Source organism: Tursiops truncatus, chromosome 7 (genome assembly GCF_011762595.2).
Source record: "Tursiops truncatus isolate mTurTru1 chromosome 7, mTurTru1.mat.Y, whole genome shotgun sequence".
Taxonomy (NCBI): domain Eukaryota; kingdom Metazoa; phylum Chordata; class Mammalia; order Artiodactyla; family Delphinidae; genus Tursiops; species Tursiops truncatus.
The window spans coordinates 78,048,814-78,067,840 of record NC_047040.1 but is presented as its reverse complement, the minus strand read 5'-3'; the positions used below and the strand labels follow the sequence as shown (position 1 = coordinate 78,067,840).

Sequence of the window (19,027 nt, the reverse complement as noted above, 5' to 3'; positions counted from 1 at the left end):
GGAAGATCCCACATGCCGCGGAGCAACTAAGCCCCTGTGCCACAACTACTGAGCCTGCGCTCTAGAGTCCATGAGCCACAACTACTGAAGCCCGCGCGCCTAGAGCCCGTGCTCTGCAACAAGAGAAGCCACCGCAATGAGAAGCCTGAGCACTGCAACAAAGAGTAGCCCCCGCTCACTGCTACTAGAGAAAGTCCGCGCACAGCAACAAAGACCCAATGCAGCCAAAAATAAATAAATAAAAATTAAGGGGAAAAAAAGAGTTATTTTAGTTACTTTCAAGTTTGTTATAAATAACCCTGTGAAGAACACTCTAAGAGGTAAATCTTTGCATATATCCCTATGTATTTAGTATTGCTGGGTTAAAAGATATAGACTATGTTTAGGCTTCAGAAAGGTTTATAATAATTGCACCCCTAACCACACCTAAGATAATACTACCTTTCTTTTTAATCTTTCCCATTTGATTATTCACTGACCATTAACATGCCTTCAATGAAACCAAAGTAACAGATGTATAGGTAGATATTCAATGCTTTCTCCAAAATAAGACCAATAAAATGTGATGAAACTGCTACCATCATTTCATTTACTGCGACAGGGATTTATTTTTCATTTCTGTAGAAAATACAACAAATTTACAAAAAAAAAAAGTCTCAGGGAACAAAGATTATAATCTTCAGTGACTAGAAAAAAATCTTGCTGCTACTACTCTTCTCTGGTAAAGGTAGATAAGAAGTAAAGTAGTTCCTGTTCTTGTGCTGTTTTGTACACAAGTTCAGTAAACAGAAAGGGAGGATGGTGGAGCACTAAAGCCTTCTTCCTTGTCTGCCATTCACTACGGCTGCCCCCTCTGACTTCAGACAGAAAGCTCTGAGGAATAAGAGAAGGAGCAAAATTAAGTTAAAAGCTCAAAACCCTGACAGTCTGTCTTTCAGTGCTACTATTTTTAAGGAAGTGTAAGACTAGATAGGATAATGAAATTAAAAGGACAACAGAGATACAGAAATACAGGGAACAAAAATGAGAACAGAAGGTATATACACTGGATTTAGAGTCACAAACACATAGGAAATTTCATTTGAAAGTTTTACAAATACTACTTCTCATTATATAACAAAACAATGCTTGCCTAAGATCCCTATTCCCATTTTTGTGCTTTATTCTTCACAACTCATTATCTCTCAACTCCAGCCCAAGTAGGAAAAGGAAGACTGGCACTGTAAGAGCTGGAGTCTATCATTCTGCATGTAATATATTGCCATGAAAAAAACTGCACCAAAATCAAAAGTACCATTCTGCTATTAGTTTGTAAGAGTTTTAGAAACTGAGAAACAATTTCAAAAGATTGGAACAGTTCCACAAAAACTCCCTAGCTTAAAGTTCTGCCAAAAACAAGTAAACTTAGGAAAACTATATTTGTTATTTCCTGCATGAAGAATCTCACCTATCAATCTCTTCAAGTTTTTCATCTATCATTGGACCCATCCGTTGGCAGATATCTGTAAATACAAAAATATTTTAAAATCTTGAAACTAAAAACCAGTTTAAGTCAATTTCAAAAATTTTGAACAACAGAGCACCATATGCAACACCATGAAAATACAAAGAGAATTAAGTTTATGCTAGAGAAGGTACTATAAAAGACCAAATTTAATACTATTCAGCATCAACATTAATATCATGTGACCAAGGCAAAGTCAAAATCAGAACAGAAATCCCACCATGTTCTCTGGAAGTACTAAGTTTGCAGACTGAAATTTGGAGTTACCTCAAAAATCTTAAAAATACCTAGAAAACTATTATTAGCTAAAGTAAAAGGAATTTGAGTCACAGTGTATAAAATATGTAATTAAGTACAGATTAGATATGAACTTTTTTCATTTATTTAAGCCATTTCAAAATAAAACATTTTATATATCTCCAAATGTAAACATTGATACAATAGCATAATATTATATATTCATAACCAGGCTTTCTTCCATAAAAAAATTTAATAACATTTATCCATTTATCACAGAGATTTTTCTCCCAATGGATTAAAAAAGACATAAAGACATTTGTTTTGTTTCAGATTTCTTAGAGACTAAAAAGACACATCAGCATGCATCAAATAACTGCATTACAAAGTTAACACAGATCATGTATAATTTTGACATTTAAAGTTACGACACAAGAGAATTAAAAGAGGAATAAGAATTTCGAACATTTTGACTCAATTAATATGCTGTTATTTCTAATTCTGTCCTTTTTTGGACTGCAAATTTCACTAGTGATATTACAGAAAAGCAAAGACTTCTTCACTGGACAGGATAGGCAGTTTTACAGCAACATCTTCTAAGTAATATGTTTACTCATTTACTACACCAGTCTATTTCCCACCAGAGATTTCTAAACTCTGGAAGCAACCCAAGGCAGAAGAAATTTAAGACATTATAAATAGCTAAAACATTAAATGACATTAATCCCTAATATTCACCTTCTAAGTCCAAGAGGTCTTGGGAGTCTGGTTTTGAATCTGTTGGATCTATACTCTGCAGTACTTGCAGGGCTCTATCCATCTTATCCTAAAAAAGTAATAGGACACTTTACAAAGAGTTTTAATTTCAATGATAATAAAAATTACTCTTTCCAAGCATTCTCAAGGATAATACATTTTAAGTCTCAACAGTTTAACCATTAAACAAAAGAAGGATCCTACCTCATCTATATAAACAGGCTCAGGCTCTGATTTCTTAATTTCCTCCTCTTCATCATCAATTACATTCAATTTGTCCACAGCTGCTATGGAAACAAAGTAAACTTTAAGTTCCTTAGTATTTACTTTGGTATTTTAGTCATTAATTTATAAGTAGCCTGTGATTATCCATAAGAAAATGGAAACCCTTTAAATAATCATCACATTTCATAATCAATATAAATTATTACGTATGTTCACTCATTCATGCCACAACCATTTATTTAGCCCTTACTACGTGCCAGGCATTGTTCTAGGCATTGGAAATACACCAATGAATAAAGCAGATAAGAATCCCTGCCCTGATGGAACTTACATTCTAGAGGAACAAGTAAGCAATTCATGGGAACTGTCATTACAGACACTTTCCTGAGAACTAAGTGTTATCACTAGGGTGAATATATATATATGAGAGAGTAGACAGAGTATTATCTAATTAGCTAATTTCAGAGTTAAATCTATGAACAACTTCTACACTCTTTCCTTGCTATAAAAAATTATTTTCTATATGTACAAAAAAATAGACTTGATTTCAACCTAACTTTGATAACGGTTAAAGCAACACAAAACAGAAACTTTTCCTAGGAAACAGAAGGCTGAAAAATAACTTACAAACATACATATACAAAAAACTATTTAAATGCTCACTGGAGTACTGCTATAATGTACTATATTTTAATAAAGTAAATTTTAGTAAAAAAAATTAAAATCAAAATTTATATAACCAAAGAACTTATAAGTCCCAACAGTTATTTCAAATATTTGGCTAACTTTCAAATATGCCCTAAGGAGCAGACCTCAGCATAACATGAGGACTTACTGAAAACCCCAAATATTTTTTCCTTTTAAAACTGCAGCTCAATCTCTCTAGCCTATGCCAAGGGGAAATCACCATAGTATAGGATTCCCTGAGCGTGGTCTATCAAGTTATTAAAACTAGTGTCTCCAATTTTCATACCTACTTAGAGAGTCAGACTAGAGGAATAAAAAGTATAAATAGTGGCAGAGTACTCAGTATTCATCTCTCTACACTTCATTTTAATTGAATGCATCACCCTACCCATACAAAGATGATGTTACACACAGTGCAGAGAGTTTTCAATTTAAGTTCTTTCTCTAGAACTATAAGGATTAGAAGCAGTATGTCCAGCAGTGAGTCAGTTAGTACAAGTACATTCTAACGGCAGACTAGCTGACTTTAGTATCCTGGCTGTCACCTACTAGCCACATAACCTCAGCATCAGTTTCCTTATCTGTAAAATGAGGTAACAAAAGTACCTATCTCACAGACTTATGAACATTAAACGAAATAGTGCAAGCAAAAGATTTGGCTTAACACCTGACAAATGAGTGCTTAAACACCACTGAGCAATTCTATTTTTGATCCTCACCATCATTAGTGTTATCATCAGCTATTCTTTACACTCAGCTCCCCCCAACTCCCTGCCTGCCTAACAAATGGAAGCTTTCTCTGTATGGTTGGCAGCAGCTGAGGGGAACGGTCTATGGCTGCAAAACTGAGTGAAGTTCAGAAGATCTGAACTAGGGACCTACTGCCTTGATTACATGACTTTGTTATTGTTCTGAGTTCGCTAGGATCAAATCAAGGTGAGGAGAAGTCTAAAACTTAGGCGTACTCCTAACCCCTGTAATCACACTCAGCACTTGTCAACCAGTTCTCCCAACCACCACCCCACCCCCAGCCCGCTTTGATACTGTGCTTCAGTGATGAATAAAACAAATATTTGTTTGTACTGAACAAACGCATACTGCCTCTTAAACTATAATTACATTGATTTAAATATTTACATGGTCAAGCACAGCTTATTTTATGCCTTAATTGTACCTCTGTACATTAGCTCTCAAAGGATTTAAAATATAATGTTAAGGAAATAACTCTTGGAATTGACCTGGGATAAGTTAATGCCTTAATTTGGTAAGCAGTATGTTACACTGTATTCCTTATAAATAAATGATTTAAAACAAGAGTTAAATGCCAATCTACTTTATATTTCAAACTGAACCACAAAATTCAAGTTAAAAAAAACTTCAATAGATTCAACCTTCCCTCAGACTTAACTTACCTGCCTCAGGTTCTATGTTTAAATTAGTTGTTACAAAATTAGATGGGAAGAGTCCTATTCCTCTGTGATTTTCTCCTTTCCACCAATTGGCATCACTGAAAATACAGTACAAAAATGTCACTTGTTACTCTACATTTCAGTACACTAATGTCAAGAGTAATTAAGATAAAAATTAAATTTAGCCTACTTTGAAAATACCAGCTCAAATCCCACTATATTTAAATGTAGTTCTTCTTAAACTTAATAGGAACTATAAAAAAGCACAAATAAAACAAAACATCCATACTCCCATACTTAAATTTAGAACCAATCAGCAACTGGTCATATTTGATTCTGGGCCTTAAAAAAAATCAAAACATTATAAATAACACTGAAGTTTCCTTTATCAACATCCCCAAGTCCCAAACTCACATCCATCGTTCATACCACCACTATCAAGTTGGTATGTCACCTTCCTTCAAGTGTATTTTTTATTCTTTTACTATATCTATATAGTAAACTCTATAGATATAAATATCTATATAGTAAACTCTATAGATATAAATATCTATATATCTATAGATATCTATATACCTATAGATATCTATAGTCAGCTCTATAGATATAAATACTAGTCATTATAGATCTTTTAAATTTTATGTCAATACTTTCAGCTCTTGCTTATTCCTTTTAAAGATGCATCACACAAACATGGCATATTTGATTTATCCATCCCCATACAGGCGGACTTTTAGGTTATTTCCAGTCTTTCACCCTTATGAAGATTGGGGCAATAATCATTCTAGATTTTAGGGCGTACATGCAACAATTCTCTAGCTTATTCACAGACATGGCCTTGCAGGGCCACAGAACACGTTACTAGTATTGCCAAATGTTCCCTAAAGTGGTTGTGGCAATTCATCATCCTCCTTTCCCTCAGCAGTGTGTGAGAATGTCATTTCTGCTCACACGTGTTAACTGTCCAATCAACACATGATGTCACACAGGAGAAATCATCTCACTGCTGTGCTCATCTGCACTTCTGAGCATCCAAAATGCCTCTTCCGTAAACTGCTCGTTCATTCCTTCTGTCCACTTTTCGTTTTCCACTGGGTCATTTGTCTCTTTTCATGGATATGTAGGAGTTCTGTACATATTCTGATTAGCATTTGTTTGTCTGCATTATGCAAATACCTTCTCTCAAACTGTCACTGTCTTTTAACATATGCTTACAGTTTTATTGCATGTTGTTTTCTGTTTCTATAATCAAATTTAGCAACCTTTTATGGTTTACACTTTTTAATTTTTTTTTATTTTTTAAAATATTTATTTATCTGGTTGTGCTGGGTCTTAGTTGCAGCAGGTGGGCTCCTTAGTTGCAGCACGTGGGCTCCTTTAGTTGCGACACATGGGCTCCTCAGTTGCGGTAGGTGGGCTCCTTAGTTGTGGCATGTGAACTCTTATTTGAGGCATGCATGTGGTATCTAGTTCCCTGACCAGGGATCGAATCCCTGCATTGGGACCATGAAGTCTTATCCACTGCACCACCAGGGAAGTCCCTACACTTTTTTAAAAAAGAAATCTTTCTCTATCCTTGAACTCCTATTCTCCTACATATTTGTTTAATAGTTTCAGGTTTTCCTTTATATCCCTCTCCCACGTTTAGTTCTTTAATTTATTTGGAATGAAATTTTATGTACTGTGTGAAGCTGAATCAAATTTTATTTATACTGCACAAAAAACCATCCCAGCAAAATTTACTTAATAGTACACCAATTTTTCTACTGATTTATGATAGCCTATCTTTCAAACAGCAAGCTGCTATCTTTCATGAGCCTATTTTTGGATTCCATCCTGTTGCAACAGTCTACGTATTTATTTACTACAGCTTGTTTATATGCCTTGATACTTGGCAGGGTAAGTACCTTCCCTATGTTACTGTATACCTTCACATTTCCATATTAATGTTAAAATTAAAATGTTTTCAAGTTCTCTAAAAAAAAGTCTTATCGGGCTTTTAATTGGAAATGCACTGTTTATACATTAACATTGGAAAAATTAAATCTTTACAATATTAAGGTTTCTTCACCATAAACATGGTATCTCTCTCCATTTATATTTACATAAATATATTACATATATTTATATTCCTTTGTATCTTTCAAAGAATTTTATAATTTTTTCCATAAAGTCCTTATGTACCTTTGTCAGGTTTATTTATTCCTCAATCATTTATAATTTTTGTGACTATAGAGAATGACATTTTTTTCTACTACATTTTCTAAATAGTTGTGATTAAAGCATACCACTGATTTTTGTATACTGAGCTTATATCCAACAACCTGATGAACTCTTATCAGTTTTAACAGTTTGATCATTGATTCTCTTGGACCTTGTAAATGGACAGCCACAGAATCTGGAAATGATAATTTTGTCTATTCCTTTCCAAACACCTGAAATAGACCCCCTGGATAAGCCTTCTTTCCTAGATGCTTGTACCAGGTGTGATTCTGCTTTCTTCTGGACCCCAACGTTACCTCTTATGGCATTCACAATCTGCATCCCACCTAATTACCTCTAACTTTAACTTCCTTACTTTATTCTAGGTTTCATGAAGAAAGAACTGTGCCCTCGGTCACTTTTTTATTATAAACACAGCTTATTTACATAACATTTTCTCAATAAATATTTACTGTAGCAAAGTAAAATGATTTTATGTATCTACACATTTAAAAATATACTAATGTATCCTTACTAAGTTATTTATAATGGATACCAAATACATTTGCAATCTCTCTTCACAGCAACAAGCTATGAGGTCTCACTCTTGCTAAATTTCATCAATTTCATTTAAAAGCAAAGTAAAATAGACTTAGGCCCAATACAGACAGATCTATTCTTTATTACAACTTTAAGTGATAGAGAAATTGCGAGGGAGAGGCAGTAGCAGATTAAGAATTGCGGAGGAGCTGAGTAGTTTTTGGTTGCACTGATCAAAGGTAATATAACTATATCTCTTCCTAAAGTTTTTTTTTGCCAGTAATTTTAGAATATACAACTCCTAATATAAATGCCATTCAGATGACTGAATATTTCTGTTTCCCAATTGTGATAATAAACAATATTATTTAATACATTTTTAATCCAAGATCTAAAGAATACTTTATTACCAAATTTAACAAAAGAATAAGAAACTCACACTACCCAGTCTAATTTGAGAAAAAAATAACTAAGGTAGAAAAGGTTCTAGTACGATTTAAATACACCAAAGTCAAAAGCTGAATATCCAGCATTCTAAATTAAGGGTATTATACTTAATAACTTCAAAATATTCAAGAAATATTTAAAACATACCTGTCATCCAAAACAATAATAATTTCACCATGTTTAAAGGTGAGTTCATTGTCCTCCACAGCTTCAAAATCATATAAAGCTCTCACTTTCCTTGCAACTTTATTATTTGATGGAATTTCTGCAGATGGATATAAAGATTTTGTCTCTGTGTGCTGCTGCTTCTGCTCTTGCAATGATAATTCAATAGCTAGTTTGAAAAATTAAAATACCAAAAACAAAACAGCCAGAATTAATTCTTATTTTTTAAAACTTTAATAAGAAATATTACATAATGTACTATTTAATAAGAATAAATCAAGTGAATATCTTATTTGTCCAGTTGAACGCTAAACAATTAGCTTTTGTGGGGGCAGGAAGGGGAGAGGGGACAGGGCAGAGAACCATGACATTTTTTAAAATAAGTTTTTGCTCATTCCTTATTATCACAGTCTGTCATATATAGCAGCTATTATTTTTACAGCAAACAGATTGTGACATTATAATATGGGTAGCTTTCCATATAGGACAAGTCATGAACATATTTCTGTGCTTGACTCATAACTTTGGCATTAAAGAAAAGGTGAAATGTAATCTCGTCAAAGGTAGGACATTAAATACATGTTACTGACAACGCTTATGAGTTCAATCAATCTTATATCTCATCAATTGTTTCTCTTACTTTTCAGACTCCACTAGTTTTTAGATTAGCAACACTAAATTACACGTGCATGATCCTTTATTTACCTTTAGCTATATCCTCATCTTCTTTGTTTTTGTTCAATGACGTACCATTCTTGGCAGCAACTGAGACAGTCTGTAATGTATGAGTAAAATGAACACAACTACCTTTTCAAGGAAAACACAAGCTCTATGATTATTCGCTCATGCTAATTAAAAAGTTAATTAAGTTCCACTTAAAAGTGAAGGTCTTTGTGATAATATTAAGTAGTTGTTTTCAAGCACTAAAACAGAACATCAGAATTTTCAAGAAACATTAAAAAAATCACAAAGGGCACGAACCGGCTTACATTTTGCATAAATCTTAGTATCTGACACAGAACCTGGCATACAGAAAGTACTTAAATATGAATCTTTCCTGATTGCACTTCCTGATCTCAGTGGTCCAAGGTCTCTCATTCAGTGAGAGGTGCTATACTGCTAGAGGCACAGGGCTATGCGAGCAGTAGAAGCAAGAAGCCATGATAATGACTGAAGAAAAGAGGAGGGAGGTCGCAGACAAAAGGTGCAGCTCTAGGCATACACGTTAAGCCCCCTTTTACTACTCATTGTGTTTGAATGGTGGTGGCTCTTCAGGCATAGCAGAGGACTAAGGAAGGTCATGGTTAAACTTAAAGGCATGGAAGACAGAGATTTCCAGGATTCTGAACCATCAACCAGTTCTTTAACACAGATTTTTGAGAATGACCTGCAGAAAGGACAGAGCAGGAAAATGCTAGACTTTTGTTACTTATAAGGTTTTTATCTCAAAATTCTATCTTGAACCCTTAGGCCTGGTCAGCTATAAAGGTTCTTTTTGTGTCTTCAGTCTACAGTCCAAAATTTAAAAAAAATATACAGTACTTCTCTTAGTCTCTTTGCCTAGCCCACATCCTGGAAAAGAAGAGGCACTGAGAGCAAAAGCCAAGACACAGTGTTTTTCTCCCACAGACTAAAAAAAACAACCTACTCTGAGACTCATCATCCCTGCTCCCACCCCTGTCCTACTAAAGCTACCCCCTACATCCCCAAATAAATTTCTCATCTTATAGTTCACCCCATCTTATATGTAAACTACACTATTCACTCCAGGCATATTCATTCTTCAACAAACAGGTCTTGAGCTTTCTCAAGTCCATGAACTGGTTCATGTCATTCCTTCCTTGATGACCTCTTTACTCCTCTCTACATACTGAAATACATTCCAGCCTAAAAATTCTACTCTTCACCTTCTTCACCATCCCAATCTGTAGTTAACCTGGCATCTAGCTTGTGTATCCCTCATCCATATTTGTCAATTATAACTAGTTATTTTTCACATGTATATAGTTACCCTCCAAATTGACTATAAATTTCTTGAACATAAGGGCTCTCTCACACATCTATGCCTTTTGCATGACTCTACATTCAGAGTAGCATTAAACAGATTATTTATGGATGATTCACTTCTCAAAGTTCTCATTTGTAGAAGTAATTCACTTGACAATTACAATGTCTACTCAATATAAGGCACTACGCTAGACAGACTCCTGTAGAGTGCAGGTAAGCAATGATGACTAAGATAAACCTTGCCAGCTTTTACCCAAGGTATATATCTTCAAAATAGTATAGGGTCAACCATGAGTCTGAATGATCTCTTACCTGAGAACCTGCTGAAGGAAAAGTAATTCCTTCTTCTTTCATAGATTTAATAGTTGCAGATATCAGACTAAACTGTGGGTCCTTCTGAAATTCTTCTGACCACTCCACCATTAAAGATTTCAGTTTTTCACATACTTTAGGATGAGCCTTTTAAAGAAAAGGCAAAGAAAAAAATTGTTAAAATAAGTACTTGAATTATTTAACAAAGAGAATTACCACCAAAATTCTCTAATTTTATGAACATCAACAAAAGTCTAGCAATCCTTAGCCTAAATGAGCACTTGATAAATGCTTATTTACATTTTAATATATAGTTGTTTCTTGGAAAATTACTTTTTTTTTTTTTTTTGGCGGTATGCGGGCTTCTCACTGTTGTGGCCTCTCCCGTTGCGGAGCACAGGCTCCGGACGCGCAGGCTCAGTGGCCATGGCTCACGGGCCTAGCCACTCCCTGGCATCTTCCCGGACCAGGGCACGAAACCGTGTCCCCTGCATCGGCAGGCGGACTCTCAACCACTGCGCCACCAGGGAAGCCCAGAAAATTACCCTTTTTGAACATCAACATTTATGCCTTATACAATGACAATGAATCTATTATATTCAGAGGTTATTTCTTTTATGTTTTCTTAATATTCTCAATATTAGATTAAGCTTTTCATATCAACTAAACTAAAATTCTGATATTTTTGCCACTAATAGCATGAGAATAGTGCTTCAGAGCTTCTAACAGAAATAAATTAATAACAACCCCATCAAGAAGACCCTCTCCACCCTGCTGTAAAATAAAGGCCCCCTTTGCTCACCATCTCTAATGGGAATCAGGACAGAATGGTGGTTAGTTTGGACTCTGAAGTCACAGAAACCAGAATATGAACATCAACTATGCCACTTAGTAGCTGCATAACCTTAGACAAGTTACTTAACTTCTCTTAAGTCTGTTTCTGCATCTATAAAATAGGAATGATAAGGGAATCTAACTTCTAAGGGTTGTTAAGAGCTTTAAAAAAGGTAGCATACATAAAATGCTTAAAGCAGTGACTGCTAACCCTCAATAAAGATCAGCTATTATCACTAATATATATGATTTGGGGAGGAAAACAGTTTTTGGTGTTACAAATGCAAACAACAAATTTTAGAACAGAAAGTTTTTTTCATTTCAAATCTATTTAAAATGATTTCCCTTACTATACAACTCTATTAATGCTTTATATAGTTAAAATAACACAGCATATATATTTTTTAATGACAAATTTCTTCTCTTTTTAAAATTTACCTTATTTTTTATCACAGCACGTACTTCTGTTGCAAAATCACGGGAACATACTTCTAAATGAAATATCTTTCCACAGTTTGCCACACAAGCCCCAAGAAGCTATTAATTAAAATAAAAATCAATATATAAATGTTGAGATATTATCTTACTTAACTGAAATAAATACACATTTAAAATTTGGGTCAAATAATAACAAGACTTTCACTTACAGTTAACGCCTGCAGAGCAACATGAGGAACCTTATGATTTACCCTTTTCATTATGGCTTTTAGGCAATCTTTTGCTCTAAAAAAATGAAGAAGGTTAAGTATTCAGAATTTCAATTCAAACATTTACTTTTAAATTTAAACTTATTTGGTAGCAGAATACCTTATATATACACCTGCAAATGTCACTTCATTAAAGGACTCAATCTATCAAATGATCTTACACAATGTTTTGCTCATAGACTTGTAGAACTTAAAAGAAAAAAAAGAAAAAGAAAACTTGTTGCAAAGGTTGTACATTCCAAAATCAAAAATGAAGAGCCAAATCATTTCAAAAAAGGTCAGTCAACACAAGAGAATAATATCATATAAATTACCTTTTCATTTCTTCAAGACAGACTGAGCTTTCACAGAGCAAATTCTTATCTTGTGGGAAAAAAAACTAGCAAGATATACAGTCTCAAAAGATTTAAGTATAAACATGCATGAATGCACTTTGAAAAGCTGTAATGTTAAAACAAATGCTTTCATCAGTCTTCTAAACTTCTAACGTATAATCAGTTCAGCTTGACTGCTCCATTCCATCCCCAAAGCACCATTATTTATATTCATTTTTTCATTATGATTTATTGCATTTACCTATTCATTATTGAAAGGTCTTTTTAGTATATATGTTTTATGTTATTGTATTTACCTACTTCATTATTAAACATGTCTAAGTCACAGGGGAATTCCCTAAATAATTAAGTCTATTCATTGTTAACGTGTGTCCCTGCTGTAAAAAGGCTTTAATTATGTGTTTTAATATTTCAAGTTTTTGGTCAATTCTTTTCATTTGTTCTTTCAGGATGAGGTTAACCACATAAATCCAGCCACCCAGCATGTCTTTACTTTTATCCCCCAAAAGGAAATAGTAAAAATCCCATTTTCCTTCCAAAGTTACATCAGGATAAGAGACACAGATTATTAAGTTCCTAGACATTCAGCGGGCATGACTGGGCATCTTACCCATTAGGAGTGCTTCCAACTTTGTCACATATGTCCATAATAAGACTCCAATCTTCTGTAGTGTTGTACTCATTTGTGGCCTTTTCTATAAGAGATAAGCACACACAAAAATAAGGATGTCTTGCATAACAATAAATACCAAGAAAGACATAAAAGCAGCAAGAGAAAAGCAACCAGTTACACACAAGGGAACTCCTGTAAGACCATTAGCTGACTTTTTGACAGAAACTCTACAGGCCAGAAGAACATGGCACAATATGTTTAAAGTGATTAAAGGAAAAAACCTACAAACAAGAATACTCTAGCCAGCAAAGATATCACTCAGATTTGAAGGAGAGATGAGTTTCACAAACGAAAAAGCTAAGAGTTCAGCACCACTAAGCTGGCTTTACAAGAAATGTTAAAGAGACTTCTCTAAGCAGGAAAGACCACAACTAGAAATACAAAAATTATGAAAGGAAAAATCTCACTGGTAAAAGCAAATATACAGTAAAGGTAGTAGATTAACTACTTACAAAGCTGGTAGGAAGGTTAAAAGACAAAAATAGTAAATTCATCTACAACCACAAGAGTAATTAAGGGATACAAAAAATGAAAAATTGTAAAATATGACATAAAAAAATTAAAAATGTAGGGAAATGTAAGGTGGTTAGAATGTTTTTGAACTTAAGGTCATCAAGTCGGGACTTCCCTGGTGGCACAGTGGTTAAGAATCCACCTGCCAATGAAAGGGACATGGGTTCGAGCCCTCATCCTAGAAGATCCCACATGCCGTGGAGCAACTAAGCCCGTGTGCCACAACTACTGAAGCCCACATGCCTAAATCCCGTGCTCTGCAACAAGAGAAGCCAAAGCGATGAGAAGCCCGTGCACCGCAACAAAGAGTAGCCCCCGCTTGCCTCAACTAGAGAAAGCCTGTGCACAGCAACGAAGACCCAATGCAGCCAAGTATGTAAATAAAATAATAAAAAAAGAAGTCATCAAGTCAAAAAATATACATATGATTATATATATATGTATATGTCTCAATATATATCTATATGTTGATATGTATAAACTTCATGCTAACCACAAATCAAAAACCTACAATAAGGACTTCCCTGGTGGCGCAGTGATTAAGAATTTGCCTGCCAATGCAGGGGACATGGGTTTGAGCCCTGGTCCAGGAAGATCCCACATGCCGCAGAGCAACTAAGCCCGTGCACCACAACTACTGAGCCTGTGCTCTAGAGCCTGCGAGCCACAACTACTGAGCCTGTGTGCCACAACTACTGAAGCCCATGCACCTAGAGTCTGTACTCCACAACAAGAGTAGCCACTGCAATGAGAAGCCTGCGCACCACAATGAAGCATAGCCCCCACTCACCACAACTAGAGAAAGCCTGTGCGCAGCAATGCAGACCCAACGCAGCCAAAAATAAATAGATTTACTAAAAAAACCCACCCCAAAACCTACAATAGATACGCATACAAAAAAGAGAAAAGAATCCAAATGTAACACTAAAGATGGTCATCAAATCACAAGAGATCAAAGGAAAAAGGAACAAAAAAGAACTACGATAACAACCAGAAACAATTCACAAACTGGCAGTAAGTACAAACCTATCAATAATTACTTTAAATGTAAATGGACTAAATGCTCCAATCAAAAGACACAGGGTGGCAGAATAAATTAAAAAACAAGACTTGTATATACATGCTGCATACAAACAACTCACTTTAGATCGAAAGATACATACCAACTGAAAGTGAGTGGATGGAAAAAGGTATGTGTTCCATACAAATGGAAACAAAAAGAAAGCTGGGGTAGCAATATGTATATCAGATAAAACAGACTTTAAAACAGACTGTAACAAGAGACAAAGATGGACATTACATAATGATAGAGGGATCAATCCAACAGAAGATACAACAATTGTAAATTATGCACACAACGTTCAAGCAGCTAAATACATAAAGCAAATATTGACAAACAGAAATGGAAATATTGACAGTAATATAATAATAGTAAGGGACTTTATCACCCCATTTATATCAATGGACAGATCATCCAGACAGAAAATCAATAAGGCAACACTGGCCTAAATGACACAATAGAGCAGATGGAACAAACATATATAGAACATTTCATCCAAAAACAGCAGGATACACATTCTTTTCAAGTGCACATGGAACATTCTCCAGGAGAGATTATATGCTAGGTCAAAGAACAACTCTCAATAAATTTAAGAATGAAATCATACCAAGCATCTTTCTCTGACTACAGTGGTATGAGACTAGAAATCAACTACAAGAAAAAAACTGCAAACACAAACACATGGAGGCTAAACAATATGTTACTAAATAACCATGAGCCGCTGAAAAAAAATCAAAGAAAAAATAAAAAAAGTACCTGGAGACAAATGAAACTGGAAACATAATGATCCAAAATCTTTGGGACACAGCAAAAGCCGTTCTAAGAGGGAAGTTTATAGCAACAGAAGCCAGGCTCAGGAAACAAGAAAACTCTCAAATAAACAACCTACACCTAAAGGAACTAGAAAAAGAAGAACCAACAAAATGCAAAGGTTAATAGAAGAAAGAAAATAAAGACCAGAGCAGAAATAAATGAAAGAGAGACTAAAAAAACAATAGAAAAGATCAATGAAACTCAGAGCTAGTTCTTTGAAAAGATGAATAAAATTGATAAAACTTTAGACAGACTCAACAAGAAAAAAAGAGAGGGCCCAAATAAATAAAATCAGACATAAAAGAGAAGTTATGACTGACAATGCAGAAATACAAAGGATCATAAGAAATTACTATGAACAATTGTATGCCTGTAAAAGGGGCAACCTAGGAAAAATGGATAAATTCCTAGAATGTACAATCTCCCAGGACTGAATCAGGAAGAAAAAAAAACATGAACAGACCAATTACCAGTAATAAAATTGAATCAGTAATTCAAACAAACAAACAAAAACACCCTCCAAGAAACCAAAGTACCAAAGTCCAGGACCAGAGGGCTTCACAGGTGAATCTATCAAATATTTAATGAAGAGTTAACATCTACTCTTCTCAAACTATTTCAAAAAACTGAAGAGGAACGAATGCTTCCAAACTCAGTCTACCAGGCCAGCATCATCCTGATATCAACACCAGACAAAGAAATCACACAAAAAAAGAAAATTATAGGCCAATATCACTGATAAGTATAGATGCAAAAATCCTCAAAAACATATTAGCAAACCAAATTCCACAATACAGTAAAAGGATCATACACCACAATCAAGTGGGATTTATCCCAGTGATGCAAGGATGGTTCAACAACCACAAATCAATCAATGCGATACACCACATTAACAAAGTGAAGAATAAAAATCATATGAGCATCTTAATAGAAACAGCTTTTCACAAAATTCAAAATCCATTTGTGATAAAAACACTCAATAAAGTGGGTATAGAGGAAACATACCTCAAAGTAATAAAGACCATATATGAAAAACCCAGAGCCAACCTCATACTCAATGGTGAAAAGCTGTAAGTATTTCTCCTAACATCAGAAAAAAGACAAGGATGCCCACTCTTGCCACTTTTATTCAGCAGAGTATTGGAAGTCCTACCCACAGCAACCAGACAAGATAAAGGAATAAGGGGAATCCAAATTAGAAAGGAAGAAATAAAACTGTCACTGTTTGCAAATGATATACTATATGTTGCTTTTCTATATGTTAACAACAAACTATCAGAAGGGAAAATTAAGAAAATAATCCCACTTACAATTGCATTAAGAAGAATATAATTCCTAGGAATAATCTGACCAATGAGGTAAAAGACCCATAGTTAGAAAACTACAAGAACTGAAGAAAGAAGTTGAAAACAACGATGTCCTGTGTTCTTGGATTGGAAGAATATTGTTAAAATGACCATACTACCCAAGGCAATTTACAGATTCAATGCAATCCTTATCAAAATACCAATGGCATTTTTCACAGAACTAAAGCAAATAATTCTAAAATTTGTACATAATCACAAAGACCCCAAATAGCCAAAATAACCTTGAGAAAGAAGAGCAAAGCTGGAAATATCACACTAGCTAATTTCAAACTGCTAAAAAGCTACAGTAATCGAAACAGTATGGTCCTGACATAAAATAGACACATGGATCAATGGAACATAATAAAGAGCCAAGAAATGAACAACACACTTATATGATCAATGAATCCATGACAAAGGAGGCAAGAATATATAAAGGGGAAATAAATTCTTCAATAAACGGTGTTGGGAAAACTGGAGAGCTACATGCAAAAGAATCAAACTGGACTACTTTCTCACACCATATACAAAAATAAAGTCAAAATGGATTAAAGACCTAAATGTTAAGACCTGAAACCATAAAACTCCTAGAAGAAAACATAGGCAGAATGCTCTCTGACATCAGTCTTAGTAGTTTTCTTTGGATATGTCTCTTCAGGCAAGGGAAACAAAAGCAAAAATAAACAAATGGTACTACATCAAATTTAAAGATTTGGCACAGTGACAGAAACTATCAACAAAACAAAAAGGCCACCTACTGAATGGGAGAAGATATTTGCAAATGATATATCTGATAAGGGATATCCAAAATACACCAAGAACTCATATAACTCAACATCAAAAAAAGCCATCAACCCAATTTAAAAAATGAGCAGAGGAAATGAATAGACATTTTTCCAAAGAAGACTTACAGATGGCCAACAGACACATGAAAAGATGCTCAACATCACTAATCACCAGGGAAGTGCATATCGAAACCACAGTGAGATACCACCTCGCACTTATCAGAATGACTATCATGAAAAAGACAACAAATAACATGTGTTGGCAAGGATGTGGAGAAACGTGAAATCTCGTGAACTGCTGGTGAAACTGTAAATTGGTGAGCCACTATGGAAAATGGTATGGAGGTTCCTCAAAAAATTAAAAATAGTACTGCCATGTGGTCCAGCAATTTCACTCTGGGTATTTACCCAAAGAAAATAAAAACAATAATTCTAAAAGATATATGCACTTCAATGTTCACTGCAGCACTATTTATAAAAGCCAAGATATGGAAGCAATCAAAGCGCCCAGCAAAAGATGAATGGATTAAGAAGATGTGGTGTGTGTATATACATGTTATGTAATGGAATATTACTCAGTAATATTCTAAAAAAATGAAAAAAATAAAATTGCCATTGTGACAACATGGATGGATATAAACAATATTATGCTAAGTGAAATAACTCAAAGAGACAAATACTGCATGAACTCACTCATACGTAGAATCTAAAACACAAAACAAAATGAAACAAATCGAAACAGACTCAACAAATGTGGGTGGTTGTCAGAAGGGAGGGATTTGGCAGGGTTGGGGGGGGCAAAAGATGAGGGGAATATTTTAAAACTTCAGTTTTAAAATAAATAAGCCACAGAGATAAAAATACAGGATTAGGAATACGGTTAATAATGCTGTAATAACTTGATATGGGCACAGATGGTTACTAGACTTATTATTATGGTGATCATTTCATAATGCACCCAAATGTCAAATCACTATGTAGTACTCCTGAAACTAACAATATTTTACATTAACTATACTTCAGTTAAACTACAGTAAAATAAAATAAAAATACCAAGAAAGGCACAGTAGTTAAGATTGAGAAGTCTTACCTTTTCTTTTGCCAAATATAAAAGTTGCACAGAAAGATTTCAGACAATGAGTACTTTTATTAATTTCAATTTTAAGTTGTATAATTAAATGTGCTGAGGTACACCAATAAAATGTCTTCTAAATAATTAAATACTAAATAAATTTCAAATGATCAATAATTCTACCAAATTCTTACTTCAAAGAAAGCCTTAAAAATGTGTTACAATATAAGGAAACATGGAGTGAACTGCTCACTGAAGCATTTTTTTAAGAGCAAAAAGGAAAATGGATTAAGAAAATACAGTAAATTCATATAACAGAATGTGAAAATGAGTTATAAAGAACTGAACTGTCCAAAAATCTGTAAATCTCAAAATGATTTGTTTGGCTTATGCTGAGT

General features: G+C 34.4%; 1 protein-coding gene across 4 annotated transcripts in view; it reads right to left on the bottom strand.

Annotated features, from left to right (window-relative positions):
- The window catches only part of STAM2 (signal transducing adaptor molecule 2), a 50,971-nt gene that overhangs the window by 9,419 nt on the left and 22,525 nt on the right, over positions 1–19,027 (bottom strand). For 3 of the 4 annotated variants that reach the window (XM_019922994.3, XM_019922996.3, XM_033860196.2), the window contains exons 2-11: positions 12,978–13,062; positions 11,973–12,048; positions 11,764–11,862; positions 10,492–10,638; positions 8,878–8,947; positions 8,155–8,341; positions 4,822–4,916; positions 2,702–2,784; positions 2,480–2,567; positions 1,448–1,502 (exon numbers count right to left, since the gene is read on the bottom strand). In XM_019922994.3, coding sequence (XP_019778553.1) covers positions 1,448–1,502; positions 2,480–2,567; positions 2,702–2,784; positions 4,822–4,916; positions 8,155–8,341; positions 8,878–8,947; positions 10,492–10,638; positions 11,764–11,862; positions 11,973–12,048; positions 12,978–13,062 — 985 coding nt within the window. The remainder of the gene's footprint in view (positions 1–1,447; positions 1,503–2,479; positions 2,568–2,701; positions 2,785–4,821; positions 4,917–8,154; positions 8,342–8,877; positions 8,948–10,491; positions 10,639–11,763; positions 11,863–11,972; positions 12,049–12,977; positions 13,063–19,027) is intronic. The other variant, XM_019922995.3, reaches the window with a different exon arrangement.